Below are 25823 nucleotides of genomic sequence, written 5' to 3' on the forward strand. Positions count from 1 at the left end.
TTTTATACATATTATGTCAAAAAATGAAACTTTAATTTAAATCGCTTAAAATAAATTTAAATCAATCTAAATATATTTTGTAAAAATTCTTCAAATATTATTATGTAATATTATGCATCTTACTGTTGTTATTGCTGGTATATTTGTGAAAATAAAAAGAATTAAAATAAAACCTGATACGTCTTTACTTTTGCAATGGTTTTTACATACGTCAGAGATTATCATGACAACAATACCTTTAACAAACTTTAAAAAGGAATTTCAAAGACATCATTTATTTAACCAATTTTCCATTTCCTTTATACAAAAGACTTTTTAACAACTTCCGTTCACATGTCCTCTGAATCCGAGGCATGTCTCTATTCTGGCAAAGTAATTCAATATTCTTGTTATACAAAACATTCTTTTTGATCTGGTTGTTGTCACTGAAAGGTTTACAAGATTGGTGTTGCGATAAAAATAGAAAGGAACACATTAAAAAATGATGTTTTTATTCAAGTTTAGGTTCTGTGAATTTCTAAAATTAAACAATAAAAAATTTAAAGAAAATTGCCAAATCGTTGCTATTATGCTGTATAACACTATACAGCAGAAATGTCCAAATATGCCATAAAAATAATAAATAGGATATAACCTATCAAATTAATAAATTACTTTTGAAATTATATTTTTCTTCTATTCTACTATCTACACTATGTATGGTAGGCCTATAAGGATACAATGAATTGTGCTACTGTTTGCATTTGATTTAAATCATCACTTTATTTTCGAAAATCGTATGAGGTAAAAAATACAGAAAAAGTCAAAACGAATATTTTTAAATATGTAATGGATTCGACCGTTACTTGATGGAAGTTCATTTTATCAAGCAATTAGACACTAAAAACTTTTGTTTTCAAAATTTCACAAATTTTTATTATAATTAATTATCACTACAGCATCGGATTTCTAAGAAGAACAACCCCTGGGTGTCGATGCATCTTCAGTGATTGCACTATGTAAAACAATAAATACCCCCCAGAATTCTATGATTTTTGTGACAATTTATTTTCCAGTTTAAGATTATTTTAATACTTGAAGGAATATAATCTTAGATTAATCTAGAGATCCGTACAAGAATGCTACGTTGTTACGTTTTTTCTACTTTACTATACGGTATGGACGCGTGGACAATAAAACAGTCTGAAATCAAAAAATTAAACTCCTTTGAGATGTGATGCTACAGGAGAATCTACAGAATATCGTGGACTGAAAAAGTAACTAATAAAGAGGTGTTACAAAGAATGAAGAAAGAATGTGAAGTCATAAAAACTGTTAAAAATTAGAAAGATTTAATATCTGGGTCATATAATGAGGGGTGAGAAGTACGTATTACTTAGATTAATTATGCAAGGGAAGATACAAGGGAAGAAAAACCCAGGTCGACGCAAAATATCCTGGTTAAGAAATTTGAGACAGTGGTTCGGTTGCAGCTCATTAGAATTATTCAGAAGCGCGGTCAATAAAATTAAAATAGCGATAATGATTTCCAACCTCCGATAGGAGAAGGAACCTGAAGAAGAAGAATCTTAGCTTGGAAACTATTCGCTCAAATAGAATAGCAGGTTGTGTCTTGGATACTGATGAGATTTTGCTAAACCGTGGCAGGGGTTTCTATATTTATAAAGCTGATAAACAAAAGAATATTATAGTTTTCAAATGGGCAGATAACAAATATGAACTTCTGGCTTGTACTGGTTGTGGAATTCAGCCAGTCAAACATGTATAATGATATTCTAAAATACATAAAAAAAATAAATGTGCCATGCCCAAATCTAATCACTTAATACAATAAACACATAGGTGAAGTGGATAAAGCTTACTCTTTATTGGGTCTTTAAAGATGTCCAAGTTGTAGTAAAAGATGGTATTTTCCAATAGTTACCTGGCTCGTAGATGTTTGTATTATAAACGCATGGATATATTATCAAAATTACAGTAAAGACAATCATCTAAATTATATGCCTCTCAAGAAGTTGGAAGAATGGAACTATCTAGATTTTTGTCCAACATTGGAAAGATCAAAGTAATGAGAGGCCATATATCAAGTACGGAACATACAGATAATCTAATTCGCCATCCTCTGGCTGTAAGACCTGATGATGCTACCAAAACAGATGCGTTAGGTCAGTGGCCACTTTATACTGCTAAAGAAAGGTGTATATTTTCTATAAACACTAAAAACGCTAAACGGTCCTGCTAAAAGAACATACTAAATAGAACTACTCCACAATAAACGCATTTCAGGACACTACTATAAGTCTGCACCGATTTGCACCAAAATTTGGATTCTGCTTACCCTCCACTTCAAAGTTGACCCTGTGCCGTAGGGTGCTGTGCTTTTACCCTAACGGGATGCTACTCCTTCCCAGCGGTAAGTTTTGTATTAAAAATAACAGCAGAAATCAATTCATGAACAAATTTTAACTTTTATAAAATACATTTGTTTCTAAACGTCAATACCTTTTTACTGTCAATGTCGATGTCAATTTTCTACCAAAAAAACTTTTTACAAAGTAGGAAGAGGTCAGTAGACTTCTCTCTGATAGCCAAATAGGTGAACTACATAGAATAACAGCTACAAGTGTTCCTAATGAAAGTTGAATATTTTGAACAATGGTGGCGTTCGAATTGAAATAAAATGCAATCGTCTGTTTAAAAAAAACTCTGTTTTTTTCGTCAAACTCTAAAATTGAAAGTTTTAACTTAAAGTATAAAGAAACTAATACATTATTGTGTAAAACTGTTACTAATACTGTAATTACTGGAAGTAATAACAAAAATAACATTAATCCATATTTTTCCTAGCTACAAGAAATGTAAAAGTCACCCCCTAATTACCACCTTAACTAAAATTGATCATTACCCGTTTACATACAGTTGGCCTTAGTAATGTACTTATTAGTATACTCCAGAAGTTTGATTGTTTTAAATACTTAGTTTTAAAAAAAATTAAGTGAAGTGAGACGAAAATTTTTGCATTTTTACAAAAAATTTTCTTTTTTTTTTAAATAAATCTAAAACTGTTAAACACACACCAAAATTTTATAGTGTGCAACATTGAAGGTTTTACTTTTATAATAAGTAGTTCTAAATATAGTTATCATCGTATAAGCACGCCAAAAAATATTTCATGAGTTTTTTACGAAAAATGCTTTAACGAAGAAGAACCAATTTTCAATAACATATTCCACCACTTGTATTTGGGCAACAGACACTTGGAATTTACAATTTTTTTGTTTTTTAAAAGCTGTTTTTTTTTTCTTCTTTGGGGTTATTGGGGCAGTGATGCGACTCAAACAGCCTCTCCTACTCAAATGTCAACCTTATCTTCACGCTGGTGAACCCTGTTATCACAAACAAGGCTCTGACGACCGAGTATCAGCGATATAACTGTAACATCCGGAATTAAGGAAATTTAATTCTATTAAAAATGAGTAGTGCCGACCCATCTTTTCCGAGGGGTATTGGCTGTGTAGGCCGCTAACCTCGGTTACATAATGGACACGACACATTCTTCTAACCCACCAACCCGTCTGTCCAGCGTGGTGGGATATGGCCAAAACCTTCAAAACCAAACATGTCGATTGTAACAGAAACACGGAAGGTACCCCAGGTGGGTAGGAATTCTATTCTACAGTCCCACACCGTAACAACGGTGTCCCCTAAGGATTCTGGGAGGGGGGCAAGTCAAGAATTGGGAAACTTGAATTGGGACATAATGGTACTGTCAGAAGTTAAAAGAAGAGGTGAAGGATATGTGGACTTACATTCAGGCAACAGACTTTATTATAAAGGCAGGGAAGACTATACATACGGTGGAGTAGGTTTCTTAATCAACAAAAAGAGCATATCAGACAGAGTTACATACATGGTCTTAAAACCAAGTTCAAAAACTAAAATAAAGATCGTGCAAGTTTATGCTTTAACTGAAAAAACAACCGATGAGAAAAAAACCTTAAAAAAGCTATAGACAACAACAAACAATCTAAAATAATAATAATGGGAGACTTTAACGCCAAAATTGGAAGTAAGATTGAAAACTCTGACAGCAAGATTGGAAATTTTGGATTCGGCACAAGAAACACAAGAGGAGAAAAACTCATGGAATTCCTGGAACAAGAAAACATGTATGTTGTGAATACCTTCTACAAAAAGAAACCTAACAGAAAATGGACATGGGTCGCACCTAACGGAACTACCAAAAATTAAATAGACTTTTTTCTCTTAAACAACAAAAGAATATTTTAAGAGGTCACAACAATAAACAGCGTAACAACGGGTAGTGACCATCGTATAGTTAGAGCAAAAATAAATATTAACATGAAAGAAGGGAGAAAAAGGCTTTAAAAAAAACAACGAGAATAGATGCCTTTAAACTAAGAACGAATGAAGAGCAATTCCGAGAGGTCTTAGCGGATAAGTTTGAATCTGATCCTTCACAGGTCGCAAGGAAAACAAGGACTAAAGAAGACAAAATACGCAATGAAACTAAACAGCTAATGACGGAAAGAAGACAACTACTAGCGCAAAACAAACACTATACTCAAGAATACAGAGAACTTAATAAAACAATTAGAAAGGAACTAAAACGCGACATGCAAAAATGGAACGAGAACTTAATAGAACGAGTCATTGAAAACAACAGAGGCTTAAAATGTCTAAGACCCGCACTGGGAGTTCAAAAAATCATCAAACGGCAACAATAAGGAAGAGAAGGACAAATATAAAATAACAAATATTATCGAAGACTTCTACACATCCTTGTACAGCTCGCAAGGCCAGCCTAATGAAACAACAACGGAGAACGTCAACAGAAAACTAAAAAACGTGGGATAAGAAGTACTACCAAATATAAAGGGATTCGAAATAGAAAAAACTTTAAAAGTGCTAAAAAATAATAAAGCTTCAGGGCACGACGGTATAATTGCCGAGCTCTTGAAAACAAGCAAGACATTAATAATCCCTGTACTAACAGAGCTATTTAATAGATGTCTCCATAATAGCAAGATCCCTAAAGACTGGAACGAGAGTCTAGTAATACTCTTACACAAAAAATGAGACAAATGTGATCTACAGAATTATAGACCTATATCGTTGCTCAGTCAAGTATACAAACTATTTATAAGAATTATTAACAACCGGTTAACCTACAAAATGGAAATTACCAACCGGTTGAACAGGCTGGCTTCCGCAAAGTATATAGTACATCAGACCATCTGCTGATAATGAGAACATTGATAGAGAAGGCAAATGAATACCAACTACCCTTATTTCTTGCCTTCGTCGACTATGAAAAGGCGTTTGATAGTATCGAGATGTGGGCTATAGAACAAGCTATTAATAATTGTAGAATAGATTCGAGATATAGGCAACTTATACAGAATATATATAAATGAAAATGCAACTATGATAGTATAACTAGACGAAAATACAAATCTCAACCCCGTTAAGAGAGGAGTGAGAAAAATAGACGTAATATCGCTAAAGCTTTTTAACCTAGCCCTAGAAGACGTCTTCAAAACTACAAATTGGTCAACCTATTGCTTAACGATAATGGCATACGCTGACGACATAGTGATTATAGCGAGCATATTCGAGAAACTGCAAATATTGATGGGGGAACTAGCAGCCAGCTCCCAATACGTCAGCCTAAAAATGAATATGAAAAAAACAAAAATAATGACAAACACAGATGATCCCAGACATATAATTATAAATGGCAGTGAGATAGAACAAATCCAGGAATATATCTACCTAGGCCAAATCCTAAGACTTGACAAAGAGAACCAAAGTGCGGAAATTACTAGAAGAGCAAGACTATTTGAACAAGAAGAGCAAGAACAAATTCAAGTATTTAGGAACCATAATATCGAACCAGGGAACAACAGAAGAAGATATAAACAACAGACTGAGACAAACAAGAAACTGTATAAGACAACTAAACTCAGTGTTGTGGGATAAGAACATTACGATAAAGACAAAAAAGAGAATATATAACACCCTGACAAGAAGTATCCTGACATATGGGTCCGAAAACTGGACAATAAACAAGAGAAATAGAGGTAGAATAAGAGCAGTAGAAATGGAGTTCCTGAGGAGAAGCTGTAGACTTACAAAAAGAGACAGAATTGAAAACGCAGAGATTAAGCGGAGAATGGGAGTGCAATCAGACATAATCGACTATATAGAGGAGAAGAGACTATCCTGGTACGGCCACGTCAGAAGAGCGGACAGAGGACGCTGGATAAACAAAATCACAGAATGGAGCCCGATTGGAAGAAGAAAGAGAGGAAGACCCCGAAGGTCATTCAGAGATGAAATCGACGAGGCTATGGAGAAAAGAACCCTGCGAGATGGAGACTGGAATGACAGGGAAAATTGGAGAAAACGGTTGAGTGAAGGAAGACAGTGAAAACTGTGGAAATCCTTAGTAGTAGCAAGACTAGCATGGGCAGGATTTGGAAAACTTAGTTGGATACTTAAGAACCCCAAAATACCCCAATACTTGAGGAGCAATACAATAAATAAAGTAAAGATAGCCGTGATGATCGCCAACATCCAGAACGGATAGGCACTTTAAGAAGAAGAAGACTTGAGGAGCAAAGTTTTCAACCAATGCATAATTCCTATCATGACATATGGATGTCAAACCTGGACCCTAACCAAGGCAAACATGAATAAACTGGCCACAATAGAAAGAACAATGAAAAGAGCAATGTTAGGTATACAACTGTCAGATAAAAAGAGGAATGACTGGGTAAGATCCAAAACAAAAGTCGAGGACATAAAAACAAAAAATGCCAAATTTAAATGGAGCTTTGCGGGTCACACTGCTAGACAAAAATACCAACGTTGGAATATTACAATACAACATCGGAGATCTTACGAAAGTAAACGACCAAGAGGAAGACCACAGATGAGATGGGTTGATAATATTAAAAGAATAGCCGGAAAAAATTGGAAATATGTTGCTCAGGATAGGGACGGATGGAAGGAGTTGGGAGAGGCCTATGTCCAAACATTGACGACAGAAGGCTAAGAAGAAGAAGAAGATATTTTTTCTTAAACAGTGTTTTTGGTAATGTACATCCTTTTTGTGTAATTCGCAAAAAACCGTTTAAAAAAATGTTTTTTTCTGTTAAAAAAATTGACTTTTTTTCACTTGTGAATAAGTTGAAAAGTATTGACTTCCAGAAATAATGTTTGGGACAAAAGTTGCTTAAAATTGGTAAATATATTCATTTCCGGTAATACTTTTAATAAAAAAAGCATCCTACGGCCCAAGTAGAAAGTAACTCTATTGATTGAAGGATAATTACTAATACAAGATTGAATAATCATTGTAGGTGAGATAGATAAAAGTCAGGTAGTAAAAATAAAATAACTCTTTAAACAAAATTTTTACCAGGAAATCGAAATAGCAATAAATCCAATTCTAGTATAAATTGTGTTTAATTTGCATTACACATTGATTACAAACGTAAAATGACACAAAGAAATCGCTTCAAAACACTGGAAAATATAGTTATTTTAATGTTTGCTGTTTATATTAATTTCAATGTTTAAAAGTCTAAAAATCAATTTTGTTAAAACGAAAACGTTTAGAAATCGAATTTTTCTCAAGTAATTAAGTTTTAAAAGAAAAAGAAAAAAACTTGAGGATATAAAGAGATTGGAGTATAGAGATGATTTTCATTAGGAAGCAACGTCTTACGTAATCATATTCCCAATGATATTAATCAACGAATTTTTTTAAGCTGGGGAAAAGAAGGATCTTGTTACGCCATCTCCTTTGGGATTAATTCATAAAATGAAATCCCCAATCTGACAACTACTTTTCCATTTTAGCTTATTTAAAAAGTAAATTCATTTTATTTTATGCGATAAACATTTCTTTGAAGTGTTTTTTTATAAGTAATTACTATTTTAATGAGAATAAGCCACAATTGAAGGTTAAAATAATTTTATTAACGTTTTAATTTCCACTTTTCACATTCCGTTCTCAAAATACAAACATTAATAAAATATATTTACTGATACTTAATTAGTTAATGTTTAATAAAATATCCAAAAACCTTAGTAGTAAAAAGTAAAGTCACGTTTAATATACAAATATTATTAAATGTAAAAGAAAATATTCACTTAACCAGGTGTACTTGTTCTATTTAAGAAAACTCGAAATTAATTTTCGATATGCTAATAATTTAAGACAATGGTAGACTATTAAAAATCTTTTAAACATAGATATATTTTTATGATATCTAATCTCTACAAATCTACAGGTTGTTAATATTGCTACGAAATTAACAAAAAAACGTAATTATCTTTTAAATTATCCCGTAATAATCTGCCAAATCTTATATTGAAAAAACGAGAACATCCATAGGAGTCCAAAAATGTAAAAATATATAGAATGTTCCATTAAAAAAAAGAAAAGAGTTTGTTTCACCCCATCAATATGAGTGCCCTTGTATATTCGACAATATTGTTCGAATGTGGCCCGATCTGTGCTACTACTTTTACATAAATAATTTTTTTCGTATCTCTTACGAAAAATTAGTACTTAATTGGACTTTCTCGCACTAATGCCGCACCATTGCTCCTGTAGTAATCCTTTCCCAAGTTAACATGCTCCTTTTCTAACTTGGCTGCACCGTACTCAAGACGACCAATAGTCAGAAATACGTATATACGGTTGCCTTTCATCGATATACCTTTTTTGGTTTTCTGTGTTATATTATTATTATTATTATTATTATATATGTCAATATATATATATATATATATATATATATATATATATATATATGGAAACGGTAAAAGATCCAATAAAATATAGAGTGTTTCATAAGAAAAAATATACTTCTGAAACGCCGCGCTTTATTGTGACACCCTGTATATTTCAGAATAATTTCGCTGTAATCTTCCGTCTCGTTAGTGGTGACTCACCCTGTATATATATTTATGTATATACATATATATATATATATATATATATATATATATATATATATATATATATATATAAGAATAAGAAAAAAGAAGTACTTGTGACTCGTTTGGAACAAATATATAACTGTTTTGGATGGGTTGGAGTCAATAATAGGGCTATTGGTTAACTATTTTTTTATTCTCGAGCTTTCAATTGTGTTTACAATTATTATCAAGAGCTAAAAAAGACAAAATACTTACAAGGTTGAACTAAAAAGAAAAAACAATTTTTGTTAACTTACCAAATAAAAATTAGTTTGGTAAGTAAAAATCACTGCTTACATGTTCAAAATATTTAATACAAAAATGTTTTTATCTAATAAATGTTTCTCTGAAAAATTTTTATAATTTTGAAAACATTTTTTTTAATATAAGAATAATTGAATTTATAAATAAGTTCAAATAGCAACCAATTACAAATAGCCTCAATGTCATAAATGCCAACATAAAATTTTTATTTTTGACAATTATATTGCCAAAAGTAAAACTTCGTTTAAACATTCTTTTTTGTTTAGTAACAAAAAGAAGAAGATTTATTCACCCTTGACAGATGTCTGAAAGAATGTGATAGATATATGGAGAATTAAATATGACATTTTACAAGTTTTATATATAAATCATAAAGAAAGAATATAATTATAAATTTTGCTTAAATTTTGAATTTCAGATCTTTTGTTTAAACTCTTATCATTTTTGCTAATACAAACCATTTCCAAAAAAGTCCTTTTAAATTTATTACTTTCACTACATAAAATTTTAATGTTATCAAAATCCATAATATGGTCTTTATCGATTACATGTTCTGCCAAAGCACAAGATGGTTTTTTAATTCTGCAATCACTTTTGTGAGAAATAATGCGATTTGAAAGATTTCTTCCGGTCTCACCAACATATTCAGCCTCACACTGAGTACAACTAATGCTGTATACTAAATTCGTTTTTTCAAATTTGTCTATAGGATATTTAGTTTTAGAATATAAAGATGAAATAGTTTTGATGTTCTTTGTTGCTATTTTTGAATATGAACCTTATAACAGGATTAAAAGAACGTGTTTTAAAACTTTCTCATCCAGATTATCTACAGGAAGATCTTCAGTTATTAAAAAATATTCTAATTGAAAACTCTTATCCTCCAGATATGCTACATAGGATGCTTTTTTCTAATATTGGTAATATAAATAATTTAACACCATTTTTTGCTCAATCTCAAAACATTGCATCTATTATCATTCACTACCTTTTATACCATCATTAACACCTAAATTAATACAAACACTAAAGGTTATTGACAATAGAAAAATAGCAACAAAGAACATCAAAACTATTTCATCTTTATATTCTAAAACTAAATATCCTATAGACAAATTTGAAAAAACGAATTTAGTATACAGCATTAGTTGTACTCAGTGTGAGGCTGAATATGTTGGTGAGACCGGAAGAAATCTTTCAAATCGCATTATTTCTCACAAAAGTGATTGCAGAATTAAAAAACCATCTTGTGCTTTGGCAGAACATGTAATCGATAAAGACCATATTATGGATTTTGATAACATTAAAATTTTATGTAGTGAAAGTAATAAATTTAAAAGGACTTTTTTGGAAATGGTTTGTATTAGCAAAAATGATAAGAGTTTAAACAAAAGATCTGAAATTCAAAATTTAAGCAAAATTTATAATTATATTCTTTCTTTATGATTTATATATAAAACTTGTAAAATGTCATATTTAATTCTCCATATATCTATCACATTCTTTCAGACATCTGTCAAGGGTGAATAAATCTTCTTCTTTTTGTTACTAAACAAAAAAGAATGTTTAAACGAAGTTTTACTTTTGGCAATATAATTGTCAAAAATAAAAATTTTATGTTGGCATTTATGACATTGAGGCTATTTGTAATTGGTTGCTATTTGAACTTATTTATAAATTCAATTATTCTTATATTAAAAAAAATGTTTTCAAAATTATAAAAATTTTTCAGAGAAACATTTATTAGATAAAAACATTTTTGTATTAAATATTTTGAACATGTAAGCAGTGATTTTTACTTACCAAACTAATTTTTATTTGGTAAGTTAACAAAAATTGTTTTTTCTTTTTAGTTCAACCTTGTAAGTATTTTGTCTTTTTTAGCTCTTGATAATAATTGTAAACACAATTGAAAGCTCGAGAATAAAAAAATAGTTAAGCAATAGCCCTATTATTGACTCCAACCCATCCAAAACATTTATATATATATATATATATATATATATATATATATGTATATATACACAATGCAGGTGGGATAAAAATCTCACTGTAAATGAGGATATCGGTCAAGGAGAAATAAAAAATTAAAAAACTATTTCAATCTTTTAATAGAAAACGTTTCGTGCAGTATTTCTGCACTTCTTCAGTTGTAATGATTGTAAAGTCATATAAAGATGTCAAACAATGTCAAATGCGTAGGTTTACTTGTTAGAACCTACATTTAATAATTACAATGTAAAAAACATATTAAGAGTTTTTTCTAAATTTATACAAACATTAAAAAGTCACAAAAATATCACAGTACGTTAACAAGAAAACGATATAATATAATATAATATTTCTATTTTATCGCTGATGTAAAATATAACGAAACGTGAAGCCAGGAGAAAAAGTAACTTGTTTTCATTAGAGCTTAAGTACACAATTTAAAAAAATTTTATAAGAAAGGCATGGAAAGTTAACTTTATTATTGTAGACACCAAAGAATTTAAAAAAAGCAACTTTTGACAGATAGGGCTTAACTATTGCGAAAATAAAAACAAAAATTAATATGGCTCCCTATATATGGAAATCAGACTTTGTATGAAAAATCAACTGGATAAAAAAGTTACTCGTTAAAGCAGGATAAAATAGAAAAGTCAAATTTTTATAAATATGGATTAAAAAGGAAGGTTGAAAATGTATAGGTACAGATGATCAATGACCACAAAAATTGTGTTGGGGAACCATGAGGTTCCCTTTAAAACAGATTTTACATCGGATGTGATCTGTGAAGATGACTGAAGTTCTCGTTGAAAAAATCATTTTTTTCATAACACAAAGTACGTCACCTGATTTAAAAAGTTTTGAAATATTGATATCAAATATTAATAGCTTGGTATTAAATTATTACCAACATTAATGCATTATAAGCTATGCGAGCTTACGTTTTGTGTACCTCAAAACAAATTACAAATAACATCAAATAGATGTATTGATATGAAATATAAATAAATAACAAAAACTTTGTTAAATATAAAAAAAAGAAACTTTTTTAAATTTAGATTTTTCCCTTTTAAATTGTTTGCAGTAATACAACCTAAATGATTTCAAATTTGGTTTATTTTAAGCCACGCCACGTCTAACGCTTTTTTAGTATATTAAAATTACTTACAGTCAGTATTGTTTCAGGATTCTGAGCTATGCATAGCCCTCGCATTTGCTCTTCAATATTCTCGGCTATGCACATTCTGCTGGATGCTGTTGATGACACATAATATGCACAATCAATTTAGGACTGGTCTGCATTTGGTACCCGTAACGGATAATCATATAACGAAAAACTTTCTTAGGTATGTATTTTCTATTTATTTTATTGGTTTTCTTATTGTTTTTTTAAATATACATAAATTAAATGTTTGCTTATATTTTTTAATTTAGAGAAGATTACATTTGGGAAAAGTGTCGGTTAAATAGCAGTTGTAGAATTTACTTGATACATAAAATCAAATATGTGATTTGCAACAAAAAAATAGTTTCATTTAGTACATAGTGTTCTAAAGTGGCAGATACTAAGGGAAGTTTTAGTATTCGTTAAAATTCCAGAAGGCGACTAAAAGTCATTTTTAAAAAACATTGTGTATTACGTACAGACTAAATAATTCCACCACAACAAATAAAATAGTATTAACACGTAAAGTACCATGAGGGGCAAACATTGTCCTCCATGGGCATATATTGTTTTCCATGCATGTGACCGTGGGGAACACATGCTGTCTGACAGGTCAGTTCACACTTCTAGCCGAGTCTCACTGCGTTTGTTAGACAGATTTGTTTAAGATATATGTAAGCAGCGAGAGCATATATTGGACAATATGAACCATTAATTGGTTTGGATGTCAAAGAATTTTACGATAGGTCTGAAGAAGGATTTTCTACAATTAAAAAAATTAAATATTTTAGTATTTCAGAAATCTTTATTTTGAGGTAGATGCATGTTTGTAAAATAACAAAGTAAAGAATAAGATTTCGAACACTTATTACAATAAAGTTTTGTCTTCAGGGTTTTGTTTTTGACAATTGTTCTTCCCGATTTTATTGAGAGTTCTGCATAGCACATGGAACAGCCTTTTTTCGGTTTCTATAAGCTCGTGTTGATCTGTTTGGCTCTAATCGTCGACAGTCGGATAGGTATCAAGTTTTGTAAGTCCTAAAACGTACATATTATATACTTATAATAATATCATTTTTTTAGATACACATTTTACCCTTTATGACTTCCTCAGAAAATTCTGTGAGAGTCATTTTGTTATTGATTACTTTTTGATGTAATAGATAGAGGAATTCACAATAGCAGCGCCAATAACAAGCTCGATTGCCAACTTCCTATACCATTTAACTCCTCTACGTAGAGATGAATTATATGATTTCATCTGATCTAAAAACAATTTTACAGTAACAAAAAAACTGATTTTAAATAATAAAGTTACCTGATAAATCAATATAGGCCTTATGCTTGTTGTATTCGAGCACACTTTTGGGCTTTAATAATTCACCTGAACGTCTGTTGACCACCACCATTTCCGGTAAAAATTTTGTGTTTAGTATAAGGACATCCCTCTTGTCTCTCCATTTTTTTTTACAAAAATGCCAGTATTGCTTTCTTCTGCAATAACTTCTTAACGTTTTAATTTGGCTTGCAAAACAGTTTTTGGGTTTAATTTTCTGTTGCTACGAAGAGTTCCAATTATGTGGGTATTATTCTCTAGCAATTTATGTGCCAATTCTACTGATGTGTAATAATGGTCCACTCTTTTTCTCTTCTACAGTACACCTTTAGGTCATATAAATAACCTCCCTCCAAACACAGTTTAAAAAGTTTAATTCCAAATTTAAATAGTTTATTCGAGATATATTGCTTAAACTTTAGCTTTCCTTGAAAGGAACAAGTGTCTCATCTATAACAATATATTCACCAGGTACTATGGAAGCTTGAAAAGTTTCCTGTAACTTTGATAGTAAGGGACCGATTTTATGTAGCCTGTCATCCATATTAGCTTTTTCGTTGTTCGTAAAATGCCACATTTTTAACAAAACTTGAAAACGGCCTCTAGACCAAACATATTTTAGTGAATTTTGATACAAACTTTTTTTTTACCAGTAGGCAGAAAGGGAAGGAAGCTGAACTAATCCCATTCACATAAGGCGTCCTAGAAATGCTTTCATTTCATTCTCCGTGGTGTCTTTGAAAGTTTGAACTCGGGAGTGTTTAGAGGTATTTTTAGCTTTTTGTTGATGTGCATAGATATTGGTTTCCCGAACAAATAATTTAATAATTTTATCTGTTATTATCATTATGTAAAAAAATATGGAATCTGTTCATATTGTTCGTAAACAGTTGCCTTGATTCCTGAATCACTTATAGTAACAGGAATATTTTTCAAAAAATTTCCTGTTATCTGACCCCATTCATAATTTATTATTGGCGAGGGTTCAGATTCATCATTAATATAGTCCATATTTTGTGCTATTACTGACTCAATTATGTGGTCTATATTAGTGAATGCCGTATTTATGCAACTAGACGTTGAGCGTTGGGGGTCTTGATTTTGGAGAAACGTTTACTTGTTGGTCAAATTTTATAACTTTTGTTACCCTCTGACATTTTTTATTAAAACTAGGCAATCTTGTTCTTTTTTTTTGGCGTCACGGGATCATCAGAATCAGAACTTTCGCTGTCTAAGGGCTCGTAGTCGCTTACATTCGGCGAAAAATTGTGTTCATCTTCAGAAAGAACTTCGTTCAACAATGTCTGCAATCTTTCATGTTCGCGTTTGTATTCACCCATAATTCACAAACTAAACTCGAAACTACTAAATTTAAAAAATAAAAACTAATAAATTCACAAACTAACTCGAAAATATTCATAAACTATCACGTACGTATTTTCTAACCTCGTCGGACTGCAGTCTCCACGATACTACCAGTCTAAACACGAAAACGCGTTAAACGCGCGTGCTTCATGTCCCTGACAGCCGTTCTGAAAAAAACATTATTATCGCCATGGGGGACAAATGCTCAGACAAAAAAAATATTTTTTTGTTTAAAATATATTAGTTTATAAATAAAATAAGTTATTAATATGTTTAGCTGGCCAATATGGACGGTTTAATATGATTTCCATTGTGGCACTTTACGTGTTAAAGTCGACAAATATTTAACTCAGTTTTTTTTATAATTATTTACAATTTACATCATTACAGAGTGTTAAGTAATTCTGTTACTGGTTTTAAGAGTAAAGGAGAGCCATCCAATAATGTCTCATCTTATTCTATTTAGGTATAGTTTTGGGGTAGGTCTTGAGGGCAGGTTCTATCTAGTCTTCTTGTGGCTAGACTAGTATTGAATAACTTCTTATTAGCTTATTTTCATGGTAAATGGTACGATCATTTTCTGACTCCGTGGCTCGATCGATTTCTTTTCTGATAAAAGGAATCTTTAGGTCGTAGTGAAGTGTTTGATTACTTACTTACCATGGTGCATCCATTATCGATCTCAGCAATGACTGGAATCTTTGGATGATGTTCAGCGACGTTGGCTTTGCCAATAATAAAGTCGGTAGAACCTGATAGGTTTGAGTATGGCTTTGTACAGAAGAATTTTATTTTGGATGATAAGTTTTGATTTACGTTCAAGGAGTCAATACATTTGCCAGAATTTTACGTCGAACTGTCTTGTATTGGTCTGAGTAGTCGTTGTCAAACCATCATTAGCTAATGGTGGTCTATAGGTGGTGATAGTAAAGTACACAAGGTAGTAAAGAAAAATAGATAAGAAAATTTCTGTTATTTAAAAAAAAATTGCAATAAAAAAGTGTCAACAAGTGTTAAGCGGAAAAAGTTTATTATCTTATGTACCTACAGCCTCTTTATTGAACCTAGCTCATCGAAGACAACACTTGGAATTCTTTCGTGCTCATGTGGATGTATGAGACGTGATATTAGGACTTGATGTTGTCACTTTGAAGGCCAGGGAAGTTCTAGGGAAGGACAAAAGATTTTATTTCTACCAATTTAATGTTACTTCTATTTCATTTGTTTTGCCAAACATCGTGCAATTTTGATTTAAAATAAGGCTTTAAATCTAAATGCACTGCTAGTTTTTTTACTGATGCGGCGATACTGGTTACTGCGGAACTAGCTAGCTATCTGCCTTTTTTGCATTTTTGTAACCATATATTCCAACGTGTGACGGTACCCAGAGGAACTCGACTGCGAAATTGTTTTGGTACATATGGTATAAAATTAAGTTAATTTGCTATAATGTTGGATAAGAGGAATAAACTAGAAGAATAATTGATGTCAGACAGCTTGGTAAATAAGATATTATAAGAGATATAAAAAAGTTTTTTTACCAGAATAAAGGTATGGAATATGGCTAAATGGGCTCCAGATTAACGGATGATAGATGGACCAGAAAGATTCTGTAATGGCGCCCAAGACAAGAGGCATATCGAAGCAGAGGACGACCACCGACTAGATGGACGGTTGATATCAATCGCATCACCACAAACTGGATGTAAGAAGCTTAAGATAGAAATAGGTGGAAAATTTTACGAGAGGCCTACGTTCAGCAGTGGACAAATATAGGCTAATTGATGATGATGAAAGGTAAGGAGTTAATTTTGGCAAAAAGATAGGTTTGCTATAAAAATACTTGTCTCAGGAGACAAATTATAGATGAAATTTTCATGTGATGTAAAAAAACATGGTCCTATTTCATTTTTTTTCCTAATCGTTTTTAATTTCTTCTTTCAATTTCTTTCTGAAAATATGACAGTAAAGCACAAGACACAACCTGCCTAAGGTTTAATTCTCAAATATACGTAATACTGTCGCCGCGCTTGATTAGTGAGATTCAGCGATTATTTCAATAACGTTAACCGCCGCAACTGAAGTAATGGGCGAGAAAGCATCCAATCGAGAATTTTTGTGATTCACACTCACATTTTATCGCTCACGTTCACGTCCGAGAAGGCTACTCACGCCTAAGAATAGCCACGTCCTGTTTATTCACGTAACACGTCCAATACTAGTTGGAATCTAAAATATTTGAAACCTGGAAGCCGCTACAAGTTAAATCACTGTTTAAAAAAAGCGACCTTAACAAAAATTAAAGAGTCATCAATCTATTGATTTCAATAAATAAAATAAACTCCAAAATTATTAATAATGGATTAAACCATATTAAAACAGTCATTTTATACGAAAATGTTTTTATTAAAAAAATATCCAAACACAGACAGAATTAAACATAAAAACACATGTTGCATTAACAGATTTAGAAAAAAACTTTCAACTGAGTCAAAGACCACTTGAAGTACTACATTAGTTTTACTCCTGCTTAACCGACGCGTCGTAGCCGAAGCCACGTAATTATGTTTTAAAAAACTTTAAAATATTTACAAACATTTTTATATAATTTTCAGATTAGGCAAAGCTGTGATGTTCTGAACTTAAACAATAATGCACACAGAAAGTGTAGAAAAAATAGATATGAATATGTATATAGAATAATTGAAATATTATAAATGACTTTTATTAAATTAACAAATTAATTATGCATTGGTTTAAAAATGTGTGCATTCAAAAATGACAACTAATTTGCAAAATGAATATGCACTTCCCTTTGAATTAAAGAGAATAAATTATTTTTCAACAATGTATACCTACAAAATTTAATTATAATTTGGGTTTTACATAATCTTTTGTTTCATTGGGGGACAATATATTTACTAGTGTTTGATACTACTTGAAATCGATGTTAAATTATTAAGGAATAAATGCCTACGTATTAAATAATATACAGAGTGGTCCTTAAGTAATTGTACAAACAGAAACCGTAGATTCTGCATTTTAAAATATTACGATTTAAGCCAACTTGCTTTAATAAAATATTGATATTAAGAAATATACAGGGTGTTAAACAGGAAATTTAAAATTTTATTTTTCGCTATAACTTTTTGGTTTGTAAATATTTTTTGACAAAAATTTACAGTTGGATGCTTTTGAAAAGGATAAATTATAATTTAATACTTACTCTAATGTAACTAATAGAGGGCGCCAAATATGCCACATGTGTGGCATATGTGGCTAAAGCACTGAATACCTGTAGATAAGCATAATTCATAGTTTATTCTTATTAAAACAACTCAAAGATGATAATGTAACATCACAAAATGCTTTGTTAAAGGTGCTAAATGTCTTATTGGAGAAAAGATATTTCATCTTCTTCTTTAAGTGCCGTGTCCGTATTCAGACGTTGGCCGTCATCATGTTTACAATTTCCCTTTGCTATCACTTTTTAAGTTTCTATAATAGCGTTGTATTACTTTTTTTCTATTGTAAAATGCTAAAAACCCAAAAAATGTGGTTTATGCAAGATGGTACACCACAACATTCTAGAGAGAAGGTAGTTAGAACATACTTAAATACAACTTTTCTGAATGTTGGATGGGTCGTGATAGTCATATTCCTTGGCAATGTAATGAGATATTGATATAATTATTTAATTCATAAAAAATCCGAAAAGAATACTTATTGTTCATTACGTAAATTGTTTACCCATTTTTATTAGGAAAAATAGAAACTAGAGCACAGGTATTGAATAACACATATGTGTCCTGTTTCATAATACTTTTGCTACAAATCTAACCTGAAAGACTCAGCATTTTTACAAAAACGTCATCGTTGTCCTAATAACCGATATTGTTATAAATATAGTAAACACACAGGCAATTTATTTCAGCATAATATTAGTTCGTTAGTAAATCATAATAGTCCATTTGTTCGAGATGTAATTATAGTTACTTGTAAGCTGTAACGTAAATATATAAATAATTAATATCATCGATATATTCATCCATTATACATTATAGCCACCACGTAGCCACTAATTTAATCCTCTTGATTTTGGTGTATGGTGCGCATTAAAACAACGTGCGTCATAAACATTCGCAACCAACTATGGAAAGAAATAAATACTGCAGCAGTTTCTTTAAAACCAATAATGTTATTTAATATGAGACGATCTTATATGGAATATATTTACAAATGAATTAAAGGAAATGGTGGACATATCGAACACTTACTTTGACAAAAAGTTATGTTATTTAGTTTAACTATTTCTTAATGTGGTTTGTAAAAAAAATGTTTTGATTATAACTTTAATTTAACATAAAACGTAAAATGTTTGATGTAAAATCGTATTATTCTGTTATTTTGTCAAATCCTATTATTAATTATCCTGCTGATATATTTAGTTTATTTAATATTTCGTTAACTATTAACTTTAGTTTAAGGTATTTTATACCAAAATTCAGTAGTATTATTGGTTTTGTCTCTTTTTTCTTCGTTGCCTGGAGTAATTGCCTTGGATCAGAATTATGCAGCTGATTTTTAAAATGCGATTATCGCGAAAACTGTTGAGTTTTGAAGTTATTAACAAGTATTCCTTTTTTTTTGTTAAAATAATGTATCTCTAATATTTTTTATCCCAAATACAGGTAACTTAAAGAACACAAAAAGTTACGTGCAAATTTATACAACATATGTGGCATAAGTGGCGCCCTCTATCAGTTACATCAAAGTGTGCATCCAATTATAATTTCTCCATGTTTAAAAGTGCCCAGTTCTAAATTTTTATAGATAAATGTTTACAAACATGAAAGTTATAGCGAAAAATAAAATTTTAATTTTGCACTTTAACACCCTGTATCTTTCTTAATATCAACATTTTATTAAAACAATTTGGCTTAAATCGTAATATTTTAAAGTGTAGAATCTATTGTTTCTTTTTGTACAATTACTTAAGGACCACCTTGTATATGAGTAAAACTATTTTTCTACTTCCTTGTACCCACTATTTATTATATTTTTTGACTTTCTCTCTTCTAGTTTGTCTTACTTGCACAAACATATTTTTTGTTTAAACATATTTTCTATAAAAAACAAAGTTATTTAATTTATTAATGTTAACATATTTTTTATTCATTTTTATGAAGAGCGACACAAGAAGACCCACACCATAATTCAAATGTACATAATATATTTTTAGTATGAGTTCTTGTTTACAATTTTTTGTTTTCTTATTTTCTTTAAATTAAAATTCACAGTATATTCTTATTGCTTTAAGTAAATTAAAATAAGAAATCCTAAAATACCTTGAAGATTTTTCGATTAGTTTATAAAAGATACACGAGAATTATTTGTATAAAACCTGTTAACGAGATCGTTCAAAGGTAAACTTTAATGGTCTTTGTGTGATCTATTCAAAGTATTTTCAAAAGTTCTAAAGCAGGAGGAAACTTTTCGAAATAAGCTAACGTAAGAAACTAATTATTTAGGATCGAGTTTACTAGTATTTGTAGACTATCTATGAAAATATATTTACTTAAATCGAATAATAAATACACAAATAAAATTGTATAGTGTACGCATAGAACCATTTAAAAGAAACAATTAAATAAACTGACTACAAAATAAATAAGACAGTAGATGTTACTAATATAAAAGTGCTACAATAAAATAAAAAAATTATGAATATTTTGACACCATTAATCCTTTATTGGACACATTCAAAAATATTAGTAATGGGTTTGCGTGAGGGCGATTTGTTCTTTAGAAAAATAGCCACAAAGGTAGAAAAAAAGTAAAAGTGCGGTGTTCGTTTATTGTCGGGTATGAAATTTGTAAAGCCGTACATAAATACTTAGAATTACAGGGCGTGTCAAAAGATCGGCCCCGCACCGTGATCGCCACATTAGGCTTTTGTCTCTACGGGTCCGCTTCACGGCCACAAGATCAATCGCAGACTAACAGTTTGGAAAACGTGGAAGGTCTATTATAATACGAATTGTTTATCACCGGATCAAAAGTTTTGGACTTATTTTATACCGTTAAACGGCTAAACTTTGACCTTAAATAGAATACGATTGGCTTTAACAATGAATCTAGATTCTGTTTGGATATGCTTAATGGTAGTGCAATAGTGAAAGGCAATGTGCTGACAGTCGAAACCGTCAGTTTTCTTTACGAAACGTAATCTTTGGTGTTCAGCAAAAGCAACCTAACCGCAGACTGCCACATTCATGAGGTGCTGGACCCACAAACTCTTCCTTACATACGTACGTATGTAAGGAAATACAAAAACCACAAAATACCCCTTGTAAATCCTCAGAAACAAAATCGTCGATGTTAATATTGTCCAAGAAGTAACGATAGAACAGGCCGCCATATTTGTGTGTATTGTGAAAAAAATATGTGCATAGAACACCAATTTAGTATTTGTGGAGATTGTAGATAATACAAGAATAAACTATTGAATTTCTAACTTGTTTTTTAATTTACTTTTGACATGGTAAAAAGTATTTGTCAAATATAAGTCGTTTAATATTTTGACTCACTATGTATATTATTTTTGCTTATTGTTATCTAACAATACATTTTCTGAATAAACATCAAATCATTTAGTTAATTTTTTGACAAATAACTTCGGGTCGCCGGTGACCCCACCTTGTGAAAATCGTTCCACCAATTTCACCTTGTGGTTCTAGAGTTAAGATTTATTTGTCTAAAATTTTTATTTGGAAAATTATGTAAAATTTTATTATTTTTTTAAGAAAATAACGAATGATTATTAAATTTTATGTAATGCTTAAAGTTTGATTTATCGTTGTCAATCAGATGTTTTTCGATTCTCTGAGAAAGCGTTCTCATTGTTCAAGTTCATGAATCTGAATTAATGTTAAAAAAATTTATTTGACGAAATCCCTATGCACTTATTTTAAATCTTTTTTAAATAGTTTTTCTTAAATTTGTTGGTATGTTCCACTATTTTTGTGTTGCAAGGTGACATACAACGCCTCAAAAAGTATCTTGCCTTTTCAATTTTTTGTTAAAATAATATAATTCTAGTATCTATATAAAATCTTTATCATTTTTACATCTTAATATTTTAGGTATTTTAAACAATGTTACACAAAATATTAATGCCTTCAGCTTAGGGAGTACTTTCAGTGGATGGAATATGCTTCAAGTTCATTAAACATAATAGCTTTTAAAATTGGATCCATTTAATATGTCGATAGAGAAACTTTTCACGAGCTTTATCCCTAAAGTCAATATCCGGAGGATATTTTATAATCCTGATATGTGTGCACAAGGTCAAAATCCATTTTTTATAATCCTCGTATAGCCAGACAGCTGGAAATTTTATTTGGGATTTGGTAACAAGTGGCGTTCTCTTGAATATTTAATGTGTTGAATTTTAGATTTTTCGATACTTGAAGGGAATCGCAAAAATTAGCTCAAACAAAATCAAAAATAATTAAAAGATGTATTAAAAGAGAAATGATAAATATATTTAGGATCTGATTTCATGAAACTTCAGTTCAGAAAGTGCTGAGTAATTTAAACTTTTTTAAGTGTTGCTAATATGTGGAATCAGTTTCCATTAAAAAAGAGTAAAAGCATAATTGATATATATATATAAGAAATACAGGATATTGGTGACGATATAAACAAAACCACAAGTTTATTAGGGCTGCAGTCAGAAGGTTGGCCGAGATGTTAGAGAAACACTCTTTTGACTTTTTGTCGAGCTTCCGGAATGGTTTTATTCCTTTTTCAAGACACTGTAATATATATGTATATATATATATATATATATATATATATATTTGACTCTAACATCTTTTTGTTCAATGTTAATTTTTTTAAACAAATATTTGGCACTCCAATCGTCAGTAAAATATCCCCAATACTATGTAACTTTGTCTTGGATGAACTTATAACAACGTGTAAAGAAAATATACCATTTTACATACCTTTTATTAAACGATATGTATATGATTTGATTTTATTGGTCCCTGAAAACAAAGTAACTGATGTTTTAAACATATTTAACTCCCAATGTGAACACCTAAAATTTACGGTTGCGAAAGAGGCAGATGGTATGAGTATGGTGGCAGTGATGGCATGCTAAGAACGGAGTGGTATCGTAAACCTTGTTTTAGTAATCGTTTCCTAAATTTTCATTTTCAACATCCATCCAAGATGAAAACAAATTTGGTTTTGGCCTTAAAACTAGGGTTACTAACTTGTCACACATCGATTTCAGGGACAAAGGACTAAAAAAGTTGAGATCTATACTACTAGAGAATTCCTACCCCATAGGGCTTTTAAATAAAGTTATTTTCGGTTCTCCGTTTCCCTCACAATTTTACAACAACCAAAATTTTCATAACAATAAGGTCCGACGATTGACATTGACATAACACTTCAATGATACCATCTAAAATAACTTATGGTTCCTTACCCTATATTCCAGTTCTGACACCTAAGCTAATTAACATTTTCAAAAATGTTAATGGCTTGAAAATTAAAACTAAGAATGTGAAAACAGTATCGAAGTTATACACAAAGACAAACGATCCTTTCACAATATAGCATCAAATATACCAGATTGTAAAAAAATATTTTTTTTATGCAACAATATGTATCTTATTGTTTGTGTATGTCCCCCCGCTAATAACTATTAGTGGTTATTATTTTAAGTTTTAATGATTATATCTGAATCCTTTTAATTACAGATACCAAATTATTCATTAGATTCTATTATTCTCGAGGTTCTTATTTGAGATCAGAAATACCTTTATCTTTGCCTATATAATACCTATTGAACTTGTGTTCAATAAGGAAAACAGAAGAACAAGGAAACATATTAAACTCAAATATGTTCAATACAATTAAATACAATTAAAGACAATTAAATACAATTAAATATAATTAAATACAATTAAATACAATTAAATACAATTAAATACAATTAAATACAATTAAATACAATTAAATACAATTAAATATAATTAAATACAATTAAATACAATTAAATACAATTAAATGTTAAAATCCTTAAAAAAATTACACGTATTAACAAATGAATCAGAACTATCTATCTTCCTATCCTGAAAAATTAAACAGCGCAATGCAAAATTTAATTAGCTTTAACAATTAGCAGATACTACTTAACCGAAAATTAACAAAAGAGAACCTTACAACTTATTTTTTTATTTGTTTCGTTTTAAACTTTATGCCCCAGCAATATTTTTCACAAAACACAAACACAAAGTCTTAAAACACTTTATTTGATTATAACAGAAACTGCCTCGTACTCTTTATTCTTCTTGCCATAAGTTCATTGTTAAATCCAATACCGATAAACTCTTTTTAGTAACTTCTTTTACATAAAATGTATTTTATGCTGGTATGTGCTTCACTATTTCCTATTGAATTTCGACGTATATTGAATCTCGACGACATTTCAATATTAAAATTATGGGCAACTTGCCGTACATAGTATAGGACTATATATATACAACTAGCGATGATTTTATGTACGAGTAGCTTCGTTCGCGCAATATTTTCTATAAAATCCTAGTTTCAGTAAAAAGGATACCTTATTTTCCATTATCTGCAACATTTCAATATCTGCGACATTCAAATTCAATTTGCTACAGAAACTAGAATTGGATGTTTTTGTTGGAAAATGGTCCTATACTTGAATTACATTTGATGGATTTAGTATTTTTTTGAATTTATACTGAATATTATTTGCTATTAAACAAAAAAATCATGTCACCAAAGACGTATTTAATAAGTATATATTTAGTTAACCTTAATTTAACTAAAAAATGAATTATTTGATATTTTTTATGAACTAATCCCAATTTTAGTTTAAAATATTAAAATTAAATATTAAAATTAAAATATATTTATTTTGATGTATTGATTTACACTTCAAAAATCGTTCGTAAAATACAAATTAAAAAAATTTAATTTTATTATGTGATAATACAGAAAAATCTTATTTTATAGATAATACAGAAAAATTATCTTATTAATATTGACAATTACGACATTATATTATACATTTTAAAGTAGATGACTTTAAAATGATATTGTCAATATACATTTTTGAGGTGCGTTCCTAGGACGACGGTATTGCAAGATAGTAATTGAGATGACATGAAATCAACGTTATTCATGTACCCATCATGTAACCAAATTCTTGGCTACATTCTTGTGTTAATATGTCCGCTTCGTTATATAGTGTTAAGTATATGTCAGTCTGCTTTTTGTACTTGATCTCTCAATTAATTGGATTAAATATCCAGTTGGATTGGAAATTGAATTGAAATATCCAGTGTGGAGAAAAAAGTGCTGCAATATGGATATCCCAATCGGAGATGATAGATTGTACACGATACACTTCGCTGACGACCAAGCCATTCTAGCTGAAGACGAGAGTGATGTAGGCTACATGCTTAGAAAACTGGAAGATGAGTATACCAAATGGGGCCTCACAATTAATATACAAAAAACTGAATACTTAGTTGTAGGAGAAAAACCAGAAAGCCTACAAATCGAAACGGGAACTATAAAACCAAAACACAATTACAAAACTACCTAAACCAAGTTATTAGGTGGTGCAATAAATGG

General features: G+C 30.3%; 1 protein-coding gene across 1 annotated transcript in view; it reads left to right on the forward strand.

Moving 5' to 3' along the window:
* The window catches only part of LOC140435031 (adhesion G protein-coupled receptor E3-like), a 799910-nt gene that overhangs the window by 652050 nt on the left and 122037 nt on the right, over window positions 1-25823 (forward strand). Inside the window, exon 4 of the mRNA XM_072523706.1 lies at window positions 12457-12617. Coding sequence (XP_072379807.1) covers window positions 12457-12617 — 161 coding nt within the window. The remainder of the gene's footprint in view (window positions 1-12456; window positions 12618-25823) is intronic.

This window comes from Diabrotica undecimpunctata, chromosome 2 (genome assembly GCF_040954645.1).
Source record: "Diabrotica undecimpunctata isolate CICGRU chromosome 2, icDiaUnde3, whole genome shotgun sequence".
Lineage (NCBI taxonomy): Eukaryota > Metazoa > Arthropoda > Insecta > Coleoptera > Chrysomelidae > Diabrotica > Diabrotica undecimpunctata.